Source organism: Penaeus monodon, chromosome 1 (assembly GCF_015228065.2).
Source record: "Penaeus monodon isolate SGIC_2016 chromosome 1, NSTDA_Pmon_1, whole genome shotgun sequence".
In the NCBI taxonomy this organism is placed as follows: Eukaryota; Metazoa; Arthropoda; class Malacostraca; order Decapoda; family Penaeidae; genus Penaeus; species Penaeus monodon.
Window position 1 is genome coordinate 45,689,362 of NC_051386.1, and position 11,547 is coordinate 45,700,908.

Genomic DNA, 11,547 nt, shown 5'->3' on the forward strand with positions numbered 1-11,547 from the left:
ACCCATCTCATCTCTGCTCACTGCTGCTTCTCTCCCCACTCTCTCTCTCTCTCTCTCTCCTCCTCTCTCTCTCTATCTCTCCTCCATCTCTCCCCCCATCTCTCTCTCTCTCTCTCTCTCTCTCCTCCCCCCCCATCTCTCTCTCTCTCTCTCCCCCCCCATCTCTCTCTCTCTCTCTTTCCCACCATCTCTCTCTCTCTCTCTCCTCCCTCATCTCTCTCTCTCCCTCCTCCCTCTCTCTCTCATCTCTCTCCCTCCCCCATTCTCTCTCTCTCTCTCTCTCCCTCCCCCCTCTCTCTCTCTCTCTCTCCCCCCCCCATCTCTCTCTCTCTCTCTCCCCCCCATCTCTCTCTCTCTCCTCCCCATCTCCTCTCTCCTCCCCCCCCCATCATCTCTCTCTCTCTCTCCCCCCCCCCATCTCTCTCCTCTCTCTCTCCCTCCCCCATCTCTCTCTCTCTCTCTCCCTCCCCCCCATCTCTCTCTCTCTCTCTCCCTCCCCCCTCTCTCTCTCTCTCCTCTCCTCCCCCCATCTCTCTCTCTCTCTCTCCTCCCCCCATCTCTCTCTCTCCTCTCTCCCCCCCCATCTCTCTCTCTCTCTCTCCCCCCCCATCTGTCTCTCTCTCCCTCCCCCATCTCTCTCCCTCTCTCTCTCTCTCCCCCATCTCTTCTCCTCCCCCTCTCTCTCCCTATCTCTCTCTCTCTCCCCCATCTCTCTCCCCTATCTCTCTCTCTCTCCCCCATCTCTCTCTCTCTTTCTGTCTTTGTCTTTCTTTCTCCACCTCCCCGTTCCCCCACCACTTCCTCCCCCCACTTTTGCCCACTCCCGTCTCTACTGGGATTTTGATGAGGGCTCAAGGAATGAGCCGAGCATGACTTCATACAATATCTAATATCTGATTGACTGACTGTTGTCTTTTGATTTACTTTTGTGTCTAAGACCACATATAACTTCTGTATCCCCTCTCCGATGCAGACGGGAGAGACTATAAACGATCACGTCTGCTTTTTAACTCCGTACTTTTTTCATTCCAAAGCTGTGGGTCTGTTAGTGATGCCTGTTTTGTTACCGAGCTCACACAGTGCTGCTAATCCGTCTATGGGCAGCCGCTGTTTGTCATGCGTGAAGGATGTTCCAGGGGCGCCTCGACACGTGGTGGTCGGGTGACTCGTGAATGGGTCCCATGGGCGCTTCCTTGTCTCCTCTCGTCGGGGAGACGCACACACCGCGTGGACACACATTTTGCTTCTCCGCCCCCCGCCCTCCTAGAACCACACACGCACGCACGCACATACTTATCTTTCCATTCTTTCCTTTTCTTCCGTTTACGTTCACCCTCCCTCGCACTCTTCTTTTTTGTCTTTCCCATTTCCATTCTTCCCTTTGCAATCCCACTTCACCTTTATTATCCCACTCCTTTTCCCTTTTGGCATTCTTCCCCCTCCTCCCATTTCCCCTTTCTCCTATCCATCTCCCCATTCATTTTCTTTCCTTTACTTTTCCTCCCTTTCCTTTACTTCACTTTCCTTTCTCCCCACTTTCTTTTTCTCTTTTCTTCGCCCTTCCTCTCATCCCATCAGTACTTCTTTACCCCGGTTGCTAAGGAGAGAAAAAGAGAAAAACCCTTGCATTAATCTTCGAGGCGATGCAGCAAACGAGTTTTTTTTTTCTCCCAACCTCCGTAGTTGGACCACTTTTGCGAATACTTTCTCTTGCCAATTTGCGTTTGTAGGTGCGGCTGTGTCGCAGTGCCACGCGCATTGATAGCTATTATTTTTGTACGGATTTGGGTTGCCCTGTTTTCTTGAATTTTCATGTTCCATTTAGATATGCGTTTTCCTCTTGATTTTCATTTGTTTTCTTTGCGATGTCCCCATTTCGCTCTCAGCCTCCAGAACCCACTATCACAGTGCTTAATATCTGCGTGGTAAGTGAAATGTTCCGTTCCCTTCACGCCGTGCTTGCCTGCGCTGGCCGACTAAGGATATCCTGACCGAAACTACAGGAGTGTTCCGTCGAACCGGCGACCTTTCCTGAGGTCTAGGTGAAGGCCACAAAACTTTCGTCTGCTTACATTCGTGGCCGAGATCCGGTACGCTTGTGCGGAACAATGCTGTTGTAGGTACGAGTATGTCCGTAATGATTTTAAATAAGTGGGATTTAGTGAGTCGCAAGAATAATGTATGTGAATCCCTAAATTAACATGCGAGTGCGGGGCATCATGGTGGCGTCTTCAGCTCTGTGCTTAGGCGTTATTGATCGAATAATTGAAGAGGCGGTTTAAAGTAAACCGAAATATTGCGGAATACTGCTTTTTATTATACTGTTTCTAACATTGGGTTTTCCTTTTTCCGATTTGAGTTCATAACTTCTCTTCATTAAAAAAAACTACGAGTAACGTAACTAAAGTGATTGTGAACTGGCAGAGCGCAAGGGTATCAGTTGCAAGGGGCGGCGGCGACAAAAGGGTCAAGATGGACTCGACTACGGGCAGGATATTGGCCTTTGTGACGTAACGTTCGTGTGACTAGATTATCCACTCGAGGAAGGTCATTCTTCCAAGGGCGCCGTGCCTTTTGTTGCGGTGCTGGTGACGGAGAGGTGCCTCTTGTGCGACTCCCTCGAGGTACAGGGGTGGGAGAGTGGGAGGGGATGTAGGGTCGGGTTGTAATCATTGTGATTTCTTGTGATGAAATGACATGGGAAGGGTTGATGGCAGATCATTGGATGATGAAATTTACAAAGGAGAATATTGGATCGGGGACATTATCTATGAAAAAAAAAACTTTTTTGTTGGCAAGTTTGTCAGACAAATCCCGCTCTCCTTTCGAATGCTGATCATGGGCCTGTCAGGATTTTGTTAAATAATTACAGAATTTTATATTGTCGACATTCATCTGCATTTTGCCTGTTCGTGTGTCTCGCTGTGTATGCATGTGCAGGTGTTGTATTGTCCGCTTGAGAGAGTCCTGGCCCGTGATCTTCGTAGCCGCGTGTCCCGTTCCTGTTTGTTCTTGGAATCAAATTCAGATTATTCTTCGCCTCCGTCACTCCACGAGCGCCTGTGCGGGGAAGTGGGTTGAGTTTGTGAGAAAAATGTCAAAATGAGGTAGCTAGAATTGTGGAGAACGTGTAGCGATACACAAGGAAAGTGCCCTCCCTTCCTTTTTTCTTCTACTCTTTGTTTTCTTTTGTTCTTGCCTGTTAGTCTGTCAAATATTTTGTTTAGAAAATAATGGGGGATATTTCTCTTTTTAAAGTATTTTAGTATATTTTATTAACATTCTGAGAAGTTTTATCGTTCATTTTGTAAGTTATGTTATGCTTAAATATATTTAGCTTGCTTATTCAAAATGAATGAAGGGAGGAATAGTCGAGATGGAAATTGAGGCGTGGAGGCTGTGGCAGAAGTGGGGTGTGGGGGGTACGTGGGGAGGGGACGAGGGGTCAAGAGGGAGAGAGAGACCCAGGCGGCACACATATACGCTCGAGCATCCGGCCTCCCCGCGCAGTCTCGCTCGACTCGCTCTTCGCTCCCCTTCTGTCCCGACGCGCGAAGACGTCGCTCGCTCGCGCGCTCTCCAGGGCGTTCGAGGCTGGCTCGCAAGTCGTGGCTGTGCCCCGCCGCTTTTGAGCGACTTTATTCGGATTGACTTTTGTCTCCGTGGTGACGCGATTCTCGAGTAGATTGCAGGTTAAGGGTTGTATATCCCATCGGCAGCGTCGATACGATCCTTTCGCAGATTTACATTTGATTCATCAAGAAACGTCCTTAACGACCGTGATTATAGCCCATGTACTGAAAGGGCAACCGAAGAGTTTTTCATCTTTTTTATTTATTCCTTTTGCTTGAGGAAATAACTGTCATGCAGAGACTATTGCCGTGGTTAGCGCTAGCGAGCGTGTTGTGTTTGGGGAGTGCGGGGGTATTTTTCACGCCCTCGGTCAAGAACAACATCACCCTTCTGATGCCAGACGGAGTCCTGGTGCCCCTGTGGCCTGGCCCTCCTCCAAGCCCCCCCGTGGCGCAGCGGTGGTCACACTTACCTTCCGCCTCGTCGCCTCCTCGGCCCCTCCCGGTTTTGTCGTATCCCTTCCTTGACGGGTTCAAGGTACGCGTCACCACCACAGTCAGGGGCGGGGACGACGACAGTCAGGAGGATGAGGATTCGTCGCGGGAGGCGGTGGCAGCGGCACCCGCAGGCGGCAAAGAGCCAGAGATCACTCCTTTATCCTCATCCTCTAATAAGCCTTGCTGCCAAGGGACCTCCGCCTCAGGAAGCTCGGCTCCCGGGGAGCACCTCAATTCCCTGGACTTCTACCCGGTTCAGAGGCTTCCACGGCCGCCGCTAGTTGTGTGGCCCGAATCCACCAGCCAGTACAGGCCTCTAAACGTGTCTGTTAAGGAGACGGGGATACCCAACTCTCACAGCTACAAGATCTATTTCCGTAGGTTTTTGGTGTCGGTAATTTTATCGATCGCATATTCAGTAAATTAAAGTATAGACCAGAAATAACTCGATTCGGATGTAGCATGGAGAGTCGCATAATGACCAAATGTTTTCCATTTTCTGTGGAGAATGAATTTGTCAATACGTACTTCAGCAAGTTCCAGTACTCCAGTATTCCAGTATTTTGCAGGTTAAATATATTCGAAAGTTGACAGGTCTCTCTCTCTATATATGTGTGTGTTTGTTTTTGTGTGTGACTGGGGTTAGAATATTTTTAAACTCCTACAAAAAGCTTCTATAAATGCCCTTTTGTCCTTGTAGAGAATGAAGATGGCCCCATCTCGCCTTTCCACGATATTCCGCTCTTCGCCAACGAGGGCAACAAGATCTTCAACATGGTGGTTGAGGTGCCGCGCTGGACCAATGCCAAGATGGAGGTAGGTCTATTGCCCCCGGAAACTTCCTGTAATGTCAAAGAAAAGAGCGGAGCATTGTCAACCGGAAAACCAGTTTACATCATTTGGTAAATTTTTAGTCAGTCTGTTTAATTTTACTTTTCTTTAATTGTGCATATTTTTATTTTTATAATTTTCATCAGATCTCCACCAAGGAATACCTGAACCCCATCAAGCAAGATGTAAAGAAAGGGAAACTCCGCTACGTCGCCAACTGCTTCCCACACCACGGATACATCTGGAACTACGGAGCGCTGCCCCAGGTTATATTTGTTTAATTATTCCTAAATACTTCTGTGTTACTCTAAATTCTGTACTGTTGTTGTGGTTGAACTTAATTTTTTATTTATCTGCCTCTGTTTAGATCATCTTTCTGTATCAGGGTTCCCAATCTGGGGGCCATGGCCCCTAGGGGGGACCACGGAGTACTTTCTGGGGAGATCCATGGAGCAATATGAACAATTTGATGTTAAATTAAACTGAATTTTATCTTCTCTACAGTAGTTACATATAATTATCTTTCATATTTCAATTAATTGGAATCTTTCCATTAAGTGTTCTTGTTATACAGCTATTGACACCATTACATTGTTCATAACTAGCAATAACTTAATCTGAAGTCTCTGATTATTCTGTTTTGATCAGGGGCCACAGTATGAAAAAGGTTGGGAACCACTACTGTATACAGAAAGATGGCTTTATATGTATGTATCCATCCATCTCTCTCTTTATGCATATGTATATATATTTATATATGTATATATATTTTTTTTTATATGTATGTATATATGTATATATATTTATATAGATGTATATATGTATATGTATATTTATATAGATGTATATATGTATATGTATATATATAGTGTGTAATATGTATATGTATATATTTATATATGTGTGTAATAGTATATGTATATATTTATATATGTGTGTATATATGTATATGTATATATATTATATATTATGTATATTATTGTATATATGTTGTATATATGTATATGTATATGTATATATGTATATATGTGTGTTATATATATGTATATTTATATATGTATATATATGTATATTTGTATATTTATGTATTTGCCTGTATTGTTGTACTTGCAGTAAGAAATAGATTGGTATTTTTCTCATTGATAATGTTTATTTACTGTTTCATACCATTTGAGAGAATATTTTTGCATATTCCCCTAAACTTAGTTGTTTGTATACTTGCTGGGCTAATGTAATTAGTTTAAATTTTACATATTACTACTGATATTTGTTTATTTAGTTATATTATTTTAATGTTTTTTAGCAAGATAGCTTGATGTCTAATGAGGCAGGTTTTAATATCTTGTAAGTATAGGATATGTAGCAGCTGGTAGCTTCCATTAAAGTCAGTTAATGTTGCATGTAAAGTTGTCATTAGTAATTAAGTATGAAGTACATTTCCTAATGATCTGAATTTAGATGTTGCTACATGCTGCTCAAATACCAGTGTTTTTTTGAACTGCTGTTTCAGACGTGGGAGGACCCCAACCACATTGATGAGGCTACAAGTTGCAAAGGTGATAATGATCCAATTGATGTGTGCGAGATTGGATACCGTGTTGCCAAGAGGGGAGACGTCATCCAAGTCAAGGTAAGTTCCTCCTTTTGTGCTTTCCTCTGCAGACTCTCAGTGAAGTGGAAAAATAGTTTCTTGTTCACTGGGGATGTCATACATGTTCATGCCATGCCCACTTGATATTTTAACCCAAATGCCGCCGGGTGGTTTCCCGATGCGAAAGCCTTCTCTCCTGGACTGTATTCATGGTGGCCCGGGACCCGCTGCTGGGGGATTATGTTGGCACCATAGTGTGCACATCATAATCGTACATACCCCAGGAAAATGAGACCAGTGTACCTGTACCATGGCATGTATGCTCATGCCACTCAGAATATAGCCCAGGCATGTCATGGCATGAACGTACATTTTCTGGTATCTTATATTTAAGTTAATATCAATAACACTAGGATAATTATAATGTCTATAATAAAAATAATTGATATTGATAACATTATTAAAAAAAAAAAAAAAAAAAAAAATAATAATAATAATCGTTAACTCGGGGAAAATGAAATCAGGAGAGGTCACAAGGTCTATAATTGACATCTTTGTGGCAAATCACTTGCTGAGCCATTTGTGTGTGGACATTTCACAAAACAATACTATAGTGAGCACATTTTTCCCATATCAAAGTTTTTGAGGTTTTGGGGTGCTACAAAAAAGGCCCAATGTTGCTATATCCAGCTTCTTGACCTTCTTCACTGATTCTCTTGCAGGTATTGGGCACACTGGCTTTAATTGACGAGGGAGAGACGGACTGGAAGCTCATTGCTATTGATGTGAATGACCCGTTGGCTCCCCAACTCAGTGACATTTCTGATGTCGAGAAGCACATGCCAGGCTTCCTAAAGGCAACTGTGGAATGGTTCAGGATCTACAAAATACCTGATGGCAAGCCTGAGAATCAGTTTGCATTCAATGGAGAGGCTAAGGATAGGGAGTTCGCCCACAAGGTGTGTTAGCCAGGCAGCAGTGAAAACCAAACCATGGAAAATCTTCACATTAATGATAGATTGATTTAAAGTATGTCATTTTTTTGTACTCAAGTAATTGGATTTTTAAGTAAGGAAACAATGTGGGACCCTGTTTTTACAGATTATCCTTGAGACCCATGAAGCTTGGAAGAACCTAGTAGAAGGCAACTCCGATACTGGTGGCCTTGACATTGGGTCTGTTATGGTTGCCCATGCTGCAAAGAAGCTTCCAGTGAATGAAGCCCAATCTACCATTGATGGTGCACCAGAGGTTGGCCAGCCACAGCCTGTGGATCCTAAAAGTAAGTCAAAAGATGTTTAATTACTGGTAGGCCTTTGCTGACATATTCTCAACATTTGTTATATCATTGTATATTTATTTTTAAGTATTAGAAGCCTGGATTTTCAAGTTTTATGTTTTGTAAGACCTAATAGTCCAACATTAGTAATGCTTTTCACTATAACTTTTTTGATCCATCATGAATTTTTTTCTCTGTGGGGTGACTAATGGAAATTTTTCTTCATGGAAGAATTGAACTTAAGGGCAGCTAATAGGAACATCTCATCATTGAAAAGTTTTGGGTGACAGGAGTTTCTTACCATCGGATATTGTTGCTGAGTGTTGGATAACAAACATTTTGCCATGAATGCACAAAACCTTTGGGAGGGAGAGTGACTCAGTGGGCTTTCAGGAAGGGAATCTTGCATCATTTCTACTGGTAAATCAGCATTCTGTGCGCTGTTCATAAGCCATGCCAGGAAGAGTACTGGATCCAGGGAGGACACTATATCCATGTTCAGGAACCTATCCTGTTCACTATAGCCAGATTGCAGGATATGCTATGGAAAATTGAATGATATGAGGGGAGAAGAAATGCTCTCTTATACACGTATTACTAATTGTTACTGGTATTGCAGTTTAAATTAGAGATAAAATATTTTTATTGGCAAACTCCATATTATGATTTTGATAACATAAAATAAATTACAAATACATACCCCAGAAAATGGCAAAACATTGAAGAATGTCTACAGAAAGAGTGAATAGCATTGCAAAGAGAGGGCAGGAATCTTGATAACACACATGAAGATTTATGTAGGCTGGGCCTTCAAGTCACAAACAGAAGTGGTGGTATGTCATTGTTGGCTTGCAGCTAACTGCAAGCATGTGGTCTTTCTGCATTCTAAAATCAATTACCAATACCAGTATTGTAATCATTATCAGTACAGCCTTCGTCATTGTCATTATGTTCAGATGCATGAATGAGAGGGAATGCTGGCTATCTGATTACTAGGCTTGGGGTGTAGGGACATGGAGGAGTACATTCTTGCCATATCTGCCATTTATTTCATACAAGCCCCAGAAATAGGAATATTTCAAAATGTCTACTGCTATTGAGGGGATAAGGGAGTGGGGGGGGGATTTAATGGACTTTTCCCCATGAGTGCAGTTTTTGGATGTATGATTGCAGAGATATTTTCCATTTTTTACATGAAAAGATTACAATTTGTTGAAGTGTTTTTTTAATTTTTACAGTTGATACCTGGCACTATGTTAGCTTGAAGTGACTTCCGTGGCCATCGCGACTGTGATAGTCCCTGGTGATACTACGAGACATCTATATTGTATTCAGTTTCTGGTGACTTGTACATTATGAAAAATATACTTGGAATTTATAATGCTGGAATAACATCCATTGGAAGTTATTTTCCAGTATTACGAGTCGTATTTTACTCTGTTCTTTTGCATATTTAACAGAGGCATCACCAGAGTTGGTTCTCTTTTGTATCACTGGACGAACAAATATTTATATATTTATATGCTGTTTCATTTAACATCCTTTGAGAATATTTTTAAAGATAAACTGCATGTACCAAAGTTACAGAATGCAAATACTTTACATTGATTCATATGCAGAAATCATATGGGAATGGAAGATTGCAGCAATACATCTTCCATAATATTCCAGTAAAGATGAAGCCACTAAAAAAGCTGAGTATTGCAATAGTTTTTCATTTTTACATTGAAAAGTTACTGTATAACTCAATGAATTAACTGTCTCTTATATTCCAGTAAAGTGTGGTAATTAACTAATTGTTATTGATTCTGAAAATCAAAGGCACCTCTAGCCTACATAAACTGGTGAATAAAGTTTCTTTATGTTGATAATGTTTAAAATCATTCTTTATTTGAATTTGAATAATGAATCACAAATATGAAAAACGATGTCAGAATTGACATGCAATCAAGTGCTATGTAAAGATAACAAGAATCATTTTGATACATCATTATCACATCACATTACATGACATGCTTGCTTACTTTCTGCAACATGAATTTCCTCAATTTTCATTATAAATCAACACATGGAGAGCATAGAACAAATTTTCTAAAAGCACAAGGGGACAGGATGCAGTGAGACCTTGACATGGATAGCTAAATGCATTGGATTCTAATTTGAATAAAGACCTATTGCTTAAAACCAAAATTTGAATATATAAATATTGTCTGAAAAAAACATATTAACCCACCAACATTGACTGTTACCCAATATAATCCACACAAGTGGTCATGATTGGTGGGCAAATGAAGGTGATATAACAGGAGGGAAAATGAAGAACCTACTTGTTTATGAAATATTTTGCCTGCTCGTTATATCATTTCTAATTGTGCCTGCCCTGTGCCCAGCTTGTGGAAAGGCTAAACTTCAAATACACAGTACAATGTTAAGTATGGGTATTATAATGGAGACGACTAAGAAAAATAAACACAAATAGAAAATTGAGTATGCACTTTATTAACACATAGGATCATAAATTTTACATATTTGTAAGGTACCACAAGGATGGAAATGGGAATTGTTCTCTTTATGGACAATGCATTTTATCTCCAGAAAATGGGGGGAGGGAGGAAATGTAAGAAATGGAAATGAAGAGACAAAAGATTGTACGTTGAGATAATCAGCCGTCATTAAACATTTTTCATTATGATACTCATCCCTCTGTAATCAAGAAATTAAATCTTTCCTGTGCTGTATATCTTGTATTTTTGTCTGTGACTAGAGCTTGGAAACCTCAGTGAAAAAAAGATATATAGCTTATGCATATCATATACTTAAACTATAGTAAGGAACTGAACCTTGGAAAAGTGACAAGATCAAAACGACAGGAAAAAGTCATCTCCAATGATGTTTCTTCACATAATAACCTTCAAATATTATTCTCCAAAACTGGTACAACAGTGTTCCTCAATTTTACAAATTAAACTTTCAAGATTTATTTCTCAGCTCTTCCTGACATCTACTCCTCAATTTTGGACTATGATCGCCAATATTAACCTAGATAGTAAAGAGAGGTGTCTAGAATGATGTAAAAGCAAGCAAATTTAGAGATGAAGTCACTTCAATTCACTTTGTCCAACTGTATTTAGTAGGGATAGGAACTTACATATTACATGAAAGATCAACATTGCCTATTTTCATTACACATCTTCACAGAACAAACTCTTAATGAAACTATTTCTCAGCATTGCAAAGACAAATCTGGTTAACTGCCATGCAATATCCTATTGTGTACTTCCTTTTTCTCTTCTCAAGTCTAGCATATTTATTTTGCTTTTAACAATTAACCATTCCTCTTCTCAAATTTTTTCAAGTGCAGGATCTTTGGGAGAATTATGAGAGAAATACATTATCCCATTTTTTTTTATGGAACGCATGATTAAAGGGGAAAAAACTGAAAAATACAAATTCATTAATAATGGAATGTAGCATGTCTTGTATTCAGGAAGGTATGGTCTGCAGGCATGTCCACATGAGTGGGCCTGATCAGCTGGCATGCCTGTAAAGTAAGTCAAGAGACAGGCAAACTACTCACAAATCAGCTGTTTTGCCTGCCTTTGATATCACTTCCAATGCATACCTGCCAAGCAGTTTTGGTCATCTAGACATGTCTTGCTGCAGTCATTTTCAACCACATCTTACAAAATACACCATATTTCAGATACAAAAAGAATTCATACTAGTAATACAAAATCTAGTAGTCTGCATGGAGGCAAACTATAGTTTCTAATACT

The 11,547-nt window shown here is 41.1% G+C and overlaps 1 protein-coding gene across 1 annotated transcript; it reads left to right on the plus strand.

Moving 5' to 3' along the window:
• Positions 1–3,509: 3,509 nt before the first annotated feature.
• Positions 3,510–9,291, plus strand: LOC119573071 (inorganic pyrophosphatase-like). Its single transcript, XM_037920093.1, has 7 exons — positions 3,510–4,447; positions 4,771–4,886; positions 5,048–5,167; positions 6,412–6,531; positions 7,215–7,451; positions 7,594–7,774; positions 9,010–9,291. Exons 1-7 carry the CDS (start codon positions 3,865–3,867, stop codon positions 9,039–9,041), a joined length of 1,389 nt encoding a protein of 462 aa, XP_037776021.1. The 5' UTR covers positions 3,510–3,864; the 3' UTR covers positions 9,042–9,291.
• The last annotated feature ends 2,256 nt before the right edge of the window (positions 9,292–11,547 follow it).